The following is an 11,530-nucleotide window of genomic DNA, read 5'->3' as shown; positions in this document are numbered from 1 at the left end:
ATTGACCGATGTTAGTTATGGCCATATTTGATCCGCTAGCTGTGTGCACCTAATCCTTGTCAGTGTAGGGCTCGCGACTGTTCAACTTGTCGAGGTCCGCCGTATCTGGTCAGTGGCGCCTGTGTCCGAGTACCATATGCAATCGATGTTCTGGGACGAGGAGATGTTGTGGGCGGCCGAGGTTCTTTCATCTGGTAGTTCTAGTCGAATCGGTTGTAGTAGTTCAACGACTCGTGCCCCACCTTGTTGTAGATTTGGCAACGCACCTTGGGCGGGCGAGAGTTGTTGAAGCCGCCGTTGCTCGGGCCAGGGTAGCCTCCGCCGCCACCGCTGCAGGAGCTACTGCCATTTGTTGGAGCTATGTGTTTGCTACTGCTTCTTGCCTTGGTTGGTGTAGCCGCGACCACCACCGCAACTATTGCCGCCACCCCCGTTGTTGTCGTTGCCGCAGTACCGACCGATGTTTCCACCACCACCATAGCCGACGTTGTTGGCAGAGATGTTGTAGCCACCTCCACTGCCTTCATGGCGGAGCTCGAAGTTGAGCATGTGTGCGAAGAGGTCATCGACAGTGAGATCCCTCGCACGAGTGGCGACTGACATGACGAGCAGATCATAGGAATTGTCCAGCCCCATGTGAAGATATGCGACGAGGTCATCATCGAAGCACAGGGCAGCCGACCGAGGCGAGCGTGTAGGAGAGAGTCTTGGCACGGCCAAAGTACTCCGTCATTGTCAAATCCTTCTTCTGGATGGTGGCTAACTACTTCTTGCGCATCTGTATGATCCTCGCCTTGGAGTGCGAGATGAACAACCGCTCCAGTGTCGTCCCGGCCAGTGAGGTGTGCAGTGCCACCCTCGATAGAACTTCAGGAGCTAGCGTCGACAAGAGGCTCGAGAGGATGATCGCCTCTTGGGCAACCTAGACACCATGGGATGGGTTATCAAGCAGCACGACATTGGCCTGAGATGATGTCGGCACACGCCTGGGGGCTGGGGAGAGCAACTGAAGATCCATCGACAAAGCCAAACAAATGGTGGCCTCACAACATTGGTATGTTCTACGCCATCCATAGAAGGTACGTGGCACGGGCGAGCTTGGCGGTGACCAACTGGGCGAAGTTGGGAACAGACATAAAGGACGATGCCATGGCATGTGATGGTGCCGAACGTCTGCCCAACGAGCACATCAGCGGTCGATGAGTTCGTGGAAGGGGAAGTCATGGTTTTGGACGTCTCAAGGTTTTAGAGAACAAATTACACAATGAAATCTAGTATGCTATCAACTCCTACGTAGGCGAAATCCGTTTCATTTTGTATCATCTCTTGTTGCGAGGACCATCTCATATACTTGCTTAATTTTAAGAAATGTTCCCAAATGATGGTAAGGCTATAGGGCAGTGGAGGCACCAGGGGTCTTCTTGGGCATTCCATGGAATACCAAAGATTTCCTCATCTGCTGGTTTATTTGTTGCTAGCTTGCTATATATTTATTGTCATATTGCAATTGCATTGCACAAATGAATACCAATGAACACCAAGGAGTACATTCTTGGCTCCGTTAAGCGGGCGGACTTCTGAAGCGACAACAAGGGCATATGAAAAATGAAGATGAAGGAGAAGGATGGGTAGAAAAAAATCACCACTTTATTTTCGTGCAAAGAGAGGGTGGTTAAGGAGACACGACGATTGCCAAGGAGGAAATGAGCGGGAGAGATAATCAATATTTATCACCATAGAATAAGAATCACATGTTAGCATGTTGAACACAATTTTTTTTGTCAATACAACTTCTTAATCGACGTGCTAATGGTTTTTTGTCAGATGAGAACGCACGAGCATTCAGCTAGTCATATGCTCGTAGCGGCATGATACTAGCATACCTTAGAGCATCTATAACCGGACTTGACAATTTCGGCTCCTCAAATAACCCTATCTGCATCCGAACACCTCATGTACGAAATCTTAAAACCATACAAACCATGCAAAGAAAAGATCTACATACTACGTAAATCAACTAATCATCGACTATGCTACTCGTTGTCGTCGGAGATGTCCACTATCTCCGTCCCGGGCTTCATGTACATAGGGGCAAACGCAACTTCGGCTCCTCCTCTGCCTCGCCATCTCCGCCGCTTGGGCGACGACAACTCCGCCGTGGCCTTCTCCATGGTGAAGCCCGCAACCGGCGCCGGCGCCTCCTCCGGCTCCGTCGCATCCGCCTCCTCTGGATCCGCCCCCTCCATGGGCTCCGGCTGCTGCTGTCCCTCGTCCTCCTCCTTCAGCTCTGGCGAGTCCGGAGGCAGGCCCGCAGCGATTCGGGCCGCGCGCCTCGCCCGGATCTCCTCCTTGATCTGGAAGCAGTGCCTCCGACGTTAGCATAGCGTAGGTGGTCTTCTTCTGCCGGGCCATGTCAGATGGCGAGGGAAGAGGAAGGTGGGGACGGAGAAAATGTGCTCAGGCTGGCGGCGCGGAGAGGAAGGAAGAGGTTGTGGCTAGAGTTAGGTATGCTGGCCGGCTTAATAGCCGGACTCTGGCCTCGGTCGACGAGCCGAAGCAGCGCCATGGGGCGTTCACACCCCCATCGGACTTTTGGGTTTTCGGGTGATTCCGTATGGGACCCGGCCGTCGGTCCGATATGGCGGATGCGTCCGGATCTTCTCATATTTAGGCTAGATATGAGAGGTGCCGGTCAGTCCGACCGTTTGAGGCGGGTTTGTGATGCCCAGTTGTAGATGTTTTTAGGGAAGATTTACTGGAAGCTATTGGAGATGCTTTGAAAATTGAACCGAGTGATCCGAAAACTGGCGTGGATGCTAGCCGTCGACACCGAAATTTCGATAGGGCGGGCCCGGCTGCATTCCAAACAAACACAACGTGTCGACTACTGAATCATTCATCACTCCAGCGTTAAATGCCAGACTTGGGTTTTACGTCGCACTTCGGAAAGCGGTGCTCAGTCATCAATCAATCATGCTCGATGTCGACGAGTGCGATGCACCACCGAAAGAGAAAGCATTCGGCGCGGCCGTGCGAGCGTGATGCGGATCGTTGTGGTGTGCACGTTCTGTATGGGCGATAACGATGGAAAATGAGCCTCGCCTCAGTATACTACTCCTTCACGCCCAAAATCTGCCCGGTAGTAGTAATACTGAGGCTTTTTCTGTATGGGCGGCACGGTAGTACTGTATTTCATCCTTCCTGCACGAGTTTGAATGGAAAATCTTGAAAACGGTTCGACATTAACCGCAACAGCACTCGGAACCGCGGCCGAAATTCACTCCAAAAAAGCAGCGGAGAAAAAGGGAGGAAAACAAAACCCCTCGTCTCGTTTCCCTTGTCCCCTCGCTCGCTCGCGTGCTCCGCCCCACCATTCCCCCACTCCACCCCCCACCCCCTCCCCACCCCGCCCCGCCCCGCCCCGATGGCGACCGCGGAGCCTGGCCCGGCGAGCCCGTCGCCGCTGGCCCCGCTCAGGCCGGCCTGCGCCGTCACCTTCGGCCGCTCCACGCTCCTCGGCCGCCACCTCGCCGCCGCGCTCGCCGCCTCCCGCCGCTGGTCCGCCGTCGCCGTGCTCGACCCCTCCCCGTCCGCCGCCTCGCCGGCCGCGCCCCTCGCCCACGTCACCGTCGACCTCTCCGACCCCGCGGCGGCGCTCGGCCCCGCCCTCGCCGGCGTCGCGGCCGTCTTCCACGTGGACCCCACCTCCGCCGCCGACGCCGCCGCCGACGGGTCCTTCCTCTCGCTCCACCGCGTCGCGGCCGAGGGCACCAGGCGCCTCCTCGCCGCCTGCCGCGCCAGCGGCGTGCGCAGGGTCGTGTACACCGGCTCCGCCGACGCCGTCGCCGCCGCCGCGCTCGATGTGGTCGACGCCGACGAGGACTCGGTGCCGTACCCCGACAAGGTGCGTCGCGCGGGCTCTCCTCTTCGCGATCTGATCTCGGCGCCGCGCCGCCTGCTGCCTGCCTCTGCCCTGGGTTCGGGATTTTTGTTTCGGTGGTGGAGTGATCGCTGCTCTGCTTTTGGCTGTGGATGCAGTTCGGGAGCGCGGTCAGCGAGCTCAGGGCGCAGGTCGAGATGATGGTTCTGAGCGCGGATGGGAACGACGGGATGCGGACGTGCGTGCTGCGGCCGAGCAATCTGTTCGGGCCAGGCGATTCCAGTCTGGTGAGGTTCGTTGCTGGATATGCAAGGTCTCCCTTGGGCAAGGTATTCGAAGCTGCCTTTTGCTCCTTCCTGTTTTACTTCCTAAGAGCTTAGACTCTTAAGAGTCTATTTTCATGTTGATGTGACTACTAAGTGTATTTTCATGTTGATGTGACTAGTAAATGTATTTAGGGGTGCATAGATGCAATGCTGGTTATGTAGCGCGGAGTCTGGTGTAATGTGGTGAATTATGGAGGCCTTTGCTGTAGACCAGCCTTATTTTGACATGTGGAATTCTGGTTGCACTTGCGTGGTAAAAATAGAAGTTGTCAGTAGTTCTTCCAGATCTGCAACTCATGCTTGCAATTTAGAATAATGTAGCTGCAAGCCAGTCGGTTCTAACCCTATAGAGTTTCTTTTTGACTGAAGTAATATGGATGTACTCCCTCCCTTCCTAAATATAAGCCATTTTAGAGATTCCAATACAGACTATAGACGGAGCAAAATGAGTGAATCTACACTCTAAAATATGTCTATATACATCCGCATGTAGTCCATATTGAAATGAGTGAACCTAGTTTCTCATGCACTTCCTTTTTGACTGAACTAATGTGGATGTATGTTCATTCAAGCATTCATCTCCTTTGAGCTTACAAAGTCTTGCTTCTTTATTTTCTGAATGGTGTTGAGAAGCCTTTGCAGGCTATGAAGTATTATCTTTCTTACACAGTGCTGTTCAGTTTGTAATAGGTAGTGGAGGTAGCAAGTCTGACTTTACGTATGTGGAAAATGTGGTACATGCCAACATTTGCGCTGAACAAGCTTTATGTTCCAATGCTGCTTCTGTTGCTGGAAAGGTACACTTCTAGTGATTTAAATGCTAGATTTGGATCATTTACTTTGCCGTGTGATCTAATCATTTAAATTTTGCAGCCTTTTTTTGTTACTAATGGTGAACCTATCGAAACATGGGAGTTTGTGTCCTGCATGATGGAAGCCATGGGTTGCCAAAGGTCTCTTTCTTGCACACATATACAAATACACTGAAGTCTATTCAATAGGCTAACATGTGCAGCCCCTGTGGTTCCATTTTTAGGCCCAGAGTTAATCTTCCTGCCAAGATGTTATTGTTTGCTGCCCAGTTCTCCAATATGATTCATCACATATTGGGTTTGCAAATGTCATCGACTCCACCTCTCTATCCTGATGCAGTATACTTCTTGTCGCACACAAGAACTTTTAACATTTCCAAAGCTAGAAGGCAACTTGGGTATGCCCCAACTGTATCATTGGAGGTGAGCTAGCTTCCAAACCCCGTAGTGTTGTCAATTATGTATGTTCTTGTTTCTCAATTATGCATTTTCCTTCTTCAGAAGTATTGCTGCAGCACTTCTTTTCTCTGACAACTCAAGTGTGAACATCCAGTGCGATGTTTAGTCTGTTTATTAATGGTTAATATGTTTGCAGGATGGAATCATGAGAACTGCTGCGTCAGTTTCGGAACTACAAGATAATTTGGGTATATCTAGGAAACAAGGTGCTTGTGGATCATCGAAAGCCGATAAGCTGCTTGGGAGTGGAGTAGGTGAGATAGACTCTTTTTCAGTATCAATCTTGTTCTGCGCTTCTACTGAATGGAATGAACTATATCTCTGGAAACCTAAAAAAATCAGATAGAGATTTCTTTTCTCTAAATGTTTTTGTTGTTGCTTACCCATCAGTTAATCAATGATAAATCCATCTTTTTTGTGTTTGTTGACTTGCTACCATTCTACTGCAGCTGCTGATATTCTCCTTTGGAGGGATGAAAAGAAAACCTTCTCATATATCACACTACTGTTTCTGCTGTTCTACTGGTTCTTTCTTTCAGACAGAACTTTTGTCTCCTCGTCTGCCAAAATTCTTCTAGTGATCTCCCTGGCTCTTTACATCCATGGTGTCCTACCTTCAAAAGTGTATGTATATTGGTTTATATTCTGTGATTCAGTTATTTTTGGTAAATTACGATTTGATGAAATTCTGAAACTGTTTATGTGGATATGCTTGAGGAATAGAGTAATAGATTAATCCCATGTGGGTTTTCCACACATTTGTACATCATACGTTTTAGTATATTACACTCAAGTATTGAACTCCTATTCCAGGTATGGTTTTACAGTAGAGAAGGTGACTCCTGATTGTTTTGAAGTATCAGACTCAACATTGAGGAATCCAATCATGTGCATGGCTTCTCTATGGAATGGAGGTATTCATAAACTGAGGGTTCTAGCAGAAGGTGATGACTGGGGTACCTTCTTAAAGGTTTGTATGCAGCCAGTTGAGAACACTGTCCTAGAAGATTTCTTTATTAATGTGCCCAATGTGGTAGTATCTTATTTCCCAGTAGTTTTGTACAATTATCTTGTTTCTGGAAGCTCTGGGTGGTAAGTTTGGGCTCCTTGATGACATCACATGCCTGGCATTTGAATTTGGTATGGCTGTGTGATTGTTAACAGTGGTCGGCGAAAATTCCTGTTAACCGCACAATTTTATTGTCCTGGATTATTTTCCTACAGTCACGTTAAGCCACGCTCTATGGTTTGCTTAATACACCTTGGTTTCTGTTGAGATATACTCCCTCCGTTCCAAAATAAGTGTCAAGCTTAGTACAACTTTGTACTAAAGTTAGTACAAATTTGAGACACTTATTTTAGGACGGAGGGAGTATAAATAATTATTGACACAAAATATCTTGCTTGTATATGTCGCACAGTATGTTATTTGTTGAGAAATCCCAATTATGCCACTGAATAACTCTGTATTTCCTCATTCTGAGGTTGACATAGTCTCAAATGTCATCATGATCTTTTAAAGAGTGCATGAAGTTGTTCTGTGGTATATAAAGAGTCGGCCCCTTATTTCTTCCATCATGTTTACTTGGTTAACTGAGTGGCAGAATTAATCATTTGTTCCATCTCAAATGGAGAATAATTCACCCTGCCACATCGACAAAATCTGCCTGATTTAACAATGCTTCAGGCGGTACATGAATAACTCAATCCACCTAGCTTTTACTCGAAAAACCCAAGCATGGCTGCAAGAGCGGTACAATTGCGGGTAATTCATGTTACAGGCGATTGATCCAGAGTTCCTTTCTTATATTACAGGCTGTTGCTTCCTTGTTCTGTGTCAAAGTGATGTTGCACTTCCAGTTTAGAACGCTGATTGGTCTTGGTAAGGTTTATCTTTTGCCGCTTCTTACGTTGTTCTATTTTACTATCATGCTATCAGTTTAATCATCTGATTTTCTTCCCTGCTGAATGCAGCGCTGGCATCCTTGTTCATTGTCTTCATTGTCTACGAACAATGTGAGGAGGGGATTGACGCTTTAGTAGCTATGGCATCTGCCAAAATCAAATGCCTAGTGGACAGAGTTGTAAGAGATTTGCCGGCGGTTCGAAATGTGCTGGTCTCTTCGAAGGCATCGTATATTTTACAGGTAATGTTGGCCATGACTCTTTGACGCTTTGTAGGCTGCAGCATGCTCAGTTCACACACTTTCTGGATTTCCGCTGCAGTTGTCCAAGGTACAATGTCACTGTGTTCTTGTCTGTGAAAGTGCCTGTAGTTCTTTTCAGCTGCCATTTCCTAATTGTACATGCATATATTGGTTTGTTCTTTTCAGATTCTCGCTCCAACAAGTTTCGGTGAAGTGTGAAGTCCAGCTGACTGGAATTGAGGAATGCCTGTTCATACATTGGAACATTTTGTCAATCTGTGTAGTGTGTATCTAACGTTTTCATTCAAGAACTCCAGCTCCCTGCTTAGTTGTAGCTTCTTACTCAGTACTTAAGTTTTCGTCTCGAAAAGATGTCTCGTTGATCACTGACAAAATTACAATGCGTCCTTGAAGTGTGTCGCTGTACAGGAAAACTCACCCGTGTACACTCGGGGCCTCTTTGATTCATAGGATTCTCAAAATGCGGAAATAAAAAAGCGCACGAATAGTGTCATGCCCTATTGCACTCTATAGGATTTGGAAGAGTGTTTGATAGCACAGAAAACAAAGGAATCTAACAAACAGGTATCAGTGGATCGAAAATATGAAAAAAATTCTAAGGATTTAAATACTGTGAATCAAATGACCGATGCAGGTTAAAAAATCCTAAGAATTCAAATCCTATGGAATTCCTTTGTATCAAAGGAACTCTCAAATGTGCCTCCCATAAAAGCATCTCTAGCAGACCCCGCATCCCGCCCCGACCCGCAAAATAACCGCTAAAATACGGGTCACGGGTTGGGGTGGGAAAACCTGCCCGATCAAACACCGCATCCGCGGGCGACCTGTAATTTTTTTTGCCGGGCGCGGCAAAAGATCTCCCCCGACCTCTAGATTCATGGGCTGGGAGGACGACCCGAGCTCGGCCCCTATCCGCAGCGAGATTTGGCGGGAGGGACATTTCCGCGTGGCCGTTCCCGCCCCCCACCCTCCGCCACCATTGCCCCGCCACCTCCCGCTCCGGTGCATCTTCCTCAGCAGTCCTTCGTCGCCACGGACGACTCCCTACTGTCCCCCGTCACCGTCGAGGTCGCGCACGCTCAATCCCCTCGGGCGGATCTCGTCGCGGGCCATGTTGGCCCCGCCGTCGCCCAAGGTACCGCCGCGCCTGCCCGCAAGCGGCAGGGTAACGTGGTCGTGCAGGGTGGGAATCCGGCTGACCCAGCCGCGAAGGCCCGCGCTCGGGCGCCAACGCCGCTGCGCGATCCCGGCCGGCGGCGGAGAAGGTCGCCAAGGCCGCCGGCGTAAAGAGGAAGAGGATTCCGGCTACAAAGAAGCCGCCTCCTTCATCCACTCCCTCTGCCCCGGAAAGAGGTTCCCCGGTGATGCCGCTCAACGGTGCTGCTCCCACCGCATGCAAGGTGTTTGACGAAATAGCCGGAAGGTATGCGTCTTCGGTCATGGCAATTTCCTTTGCTTTTCGCCATTTGCGATAGCTTGTGACTTGTTGTCGTTCACTGTAGCGGTGGTTCGAACAATGCAACTGCCGAGTTCGTGAACTTGTTGGACACCAACGTCGTTGACATCGATCAAGCCCTGTTTGCCGCATTCGACTACAATCAAACGGAGGGCGGCGTGGATGATCATGGTGGTGAGGAAGAAGTGGAGGAGCTCGATGAGATAGCATATGAACAATCGCAAACAAAAACTGAGAAAAGCCAGAGATCGAAGAACTACACGATCTTGGAAGATCAAATCATGATCGGGGCATGGAGTGCGGTGTCTCTTGATGCATGCACGGGTACTTATCAAACCGCCAAGAGGTATTGGCAAAGGATCGAAGATCAATACTTCCGCATGATGGCAAAGTACCCCAATAGGACTCCACGCACATTTCGGTCGCTTCAAGGGCGTTGGGATGTGATCAAGCCTATGTGCAACCGTTGGGTAGCTTGCTTGGAGCAAGTACGCAATGCACCTCCAAGTGGAACCGTGAAATCCGGCCATGTGAGTTCGTTTTGGCTTTGTTCAAGTTGTGCACATCATATTGCATCATTTAACTTTGTGCAAATTGTGTAGGACAAAATTGCCCAACATAGATACAAAGACATGGAAGCTTCGGAAGGCAAATTCTTCAAACTGGAGCATTGTTGGGACTTGCTCAAAGAGTGCGAGAAGTGGAAGTTGATCGACAAAGAATCCTCACCGAAGAGAGGTTCACTTACAAACATGGATGAAGATGAGGATGATGATGGCCCAAGAAATTTGAACAAGCCCGATGGCGACAAAAAGACTAAGGAGAAGATGAAGAGAGAGCACGAAGCATCGAGCTTGAGGGAGAAGATTGATGTCATGGTGCGATCAAATGAGTTGATGTTGTTGAAGTCGTTGGAGATCAAGAAAGAGTTGGCCGAGAAGAAGGCAAGGGAGAAGCAAGAAAAGTGACAATTTCTCAAGGAAGAGGGGCTGCGCAAAGCGGCCATTGCGGAGAGAAGAGCATGTGCCACTGAAAACAAAGCCATGTCCAAGTTGCTCGCCGAAGAGAACAAGATCATGACAATGAACCGCAATGATATGGACGACCTCACCAAAGAATGTCATGATATGGCAAGGAGAGAAATCTTGAAGAGGAGAATGGTTGCGTCGGCCAGTGCGTGTTACAGTGCCGGAGATGTTTTCTCTGCTCCATATTGTGCCAATGCCGATGATTTCGGTGCGGGAGTTGGAACAAGCGCCGGAGGTGGATTCGGTGGTTCCGATGAACTTCAAGATGGACTCGATGGCGCGGAGTGAAGATCGACCAAGATGATGCCGGACGTGGTCGTCACTTTTGCAAGACCCTCTTTTGCGTTTGTCCTACTAAACCGAAGCTTTTATTTGCGCGTAAACTGTGTTATGTTGTTTGAATTTGAACTTATTTGTCGGAACCGATGTCAAATTCGAGAATTTGGTGTATTCGGTTTGCGAGTCGACGCGGCATTGCCCGAGCAGACCCCGCGTAGCCGACCCGTAAAAGAGCATATTCGCCGAATATCCTCTTTTACAGGTCCATTATGCGGGATCTGCGTCTGACCTCGCCCGCGCCAACCTGCATATGCACTTTTCTGCGAACTGTAAAAGACTTTTGCGGGGTCTGCTAGAGATGCTCTAAATATTTCCACAACTGAACCAAGTTAATTTGTGGCGTACGTTGAAGAAGCTTGGTTCTGCCATGAGCCAATCAAACAAATTATAATCATCAGTAAGGATGGAGTCGATGATTCGAGCATGACACCAAGCGCGGAGCGGTGCTACCTTGAGGGCATCTACATTGCAGGATGCTTCTGTAGGTGCTTACAGGAAATAAAATAAAGATTGGAAAATTAGAAAACTATCCAAGCGTGTCTCCTCAATGCTAGGTGCTAATATGGTCGCTAGTATGGAATAGAAACAGGGGCCAATGACGCCTTCCATAACTCGTGCGAAAGCAAAAAGAAGACAAGCGCTCGCTGCACTAATTGGCATCGATGCCAAATCAGACACGGAGAATTAATCAACCAACTGCCAATCTGGTAGGAAATAAATCCTAGCGCCTCCCCACTGTAGATGCCCTGATGTGTTGCAGAGCACCACCAGGCTCTTGAGAAGGACCAAAACCTCGAGACACAATTACCAAACAGACAAAGCTAATTTGCCCATGGTGCATTTAATGCTGACCCAGGGTGTGGCCAACCAGGTATTAAACACACAACAAGCTGTCAACCATAGCCCGCCGCAGGCATGTCTTTGGAGAATGATCGCTTTACAGGGCAGTACGTAACTTCCCGAGCGATAGGGGTGGCAACTGATCAGATCGACAAGACCAAAAAGAGCCACCTTTTGACTAAGGCTTTGATGATACCGCATTTGTCTGCTGAGTACTAGACG

General features: G+C 49.0%; 1 protein-coding gene across 1 annotated transcript; it reads left to right on the top strand.

Moving 5' to 3' along the window:
- The first annotated feature begins 3,392 nt into the window (after positions 1-3,392).
- Positions 3,393-8,019, top strand: LOC123122193 (3beta-hydroxysteroid-dehydrogenase/decarboxylase). Its single transcript, XM_044542339.1, has 11 exons — positions 3,393-3,904; positions 4,039-4,209; positions 4,887-5,003; positions 5,080-5,159; positions 5,243-5,441; positions 5,614-5,731; positions 5,927-6,101; positions 6,291-6,447; positions 7,293-7,359; positions 7,452-7,712; positions 7,811-8,019. The coding sequence occupies exons 1-10, from the start codon at positions 3,425-3,427 to the stop codon at positions 7,646-7,648; spliced, it is 1,761 nt and encodes a 586-aa protein (XP_044398274.1). The 5' UTR covers positions 3,393-3,424; the 3' UTR covers positions 7,649-7,712; positions 7,811-8,019.
- Positions 8,020-11,530: the final 3,511 nt, after the last annotated feature.

The sequence above is a fragment of the Triticum aestivum genome, chromosome 5D (assembly GCF_018294505.1).
Source record: "Triticum aestivum cultivar Chinese Spring chromosome 5D, IWGSC CS RefSeq v2.1, whole genome shotgun sequence".
In the NCBI taxonomy this organism is placed as follows: Eukaryota; Viridiplantae; Streptophyta; class Magnoliopsida; order Poales; family Poaceae; genus Triticum; species Triticum aestivum.
The sequence above is the reverse complement of the archived record's forward strand: the minus strand, read 5'-3'. Positions and strand labels throughout refer to the sequence as shown.

Excerpts from the sequence above, each read along its gene's own strand:
- LOC123122193 (XM_044542339.1), top strand. The coding sequence starts at position 3,425 with ATGGCGACCGCGGAGCCTGGCCCGGCGAGCCCGTCGCCGCTGGCCCCG. Across the intron at positions 3,905-4,038 it reads CGGTGCCGTACCCCGACAAG|TTCGGGAGCGCGGTCAGCGA; the intron begins GTGCGTCGCGCG and ends CTGTGGATGCAG. Across the intron at positions 5,160-5,242 it reads GAAGCCATGGGTTGCCAAAG|GCCCAGAGTTAATCTTCCTG; the intron begins GTCTCTTTCTTG and ends TTCCATTTTTAG.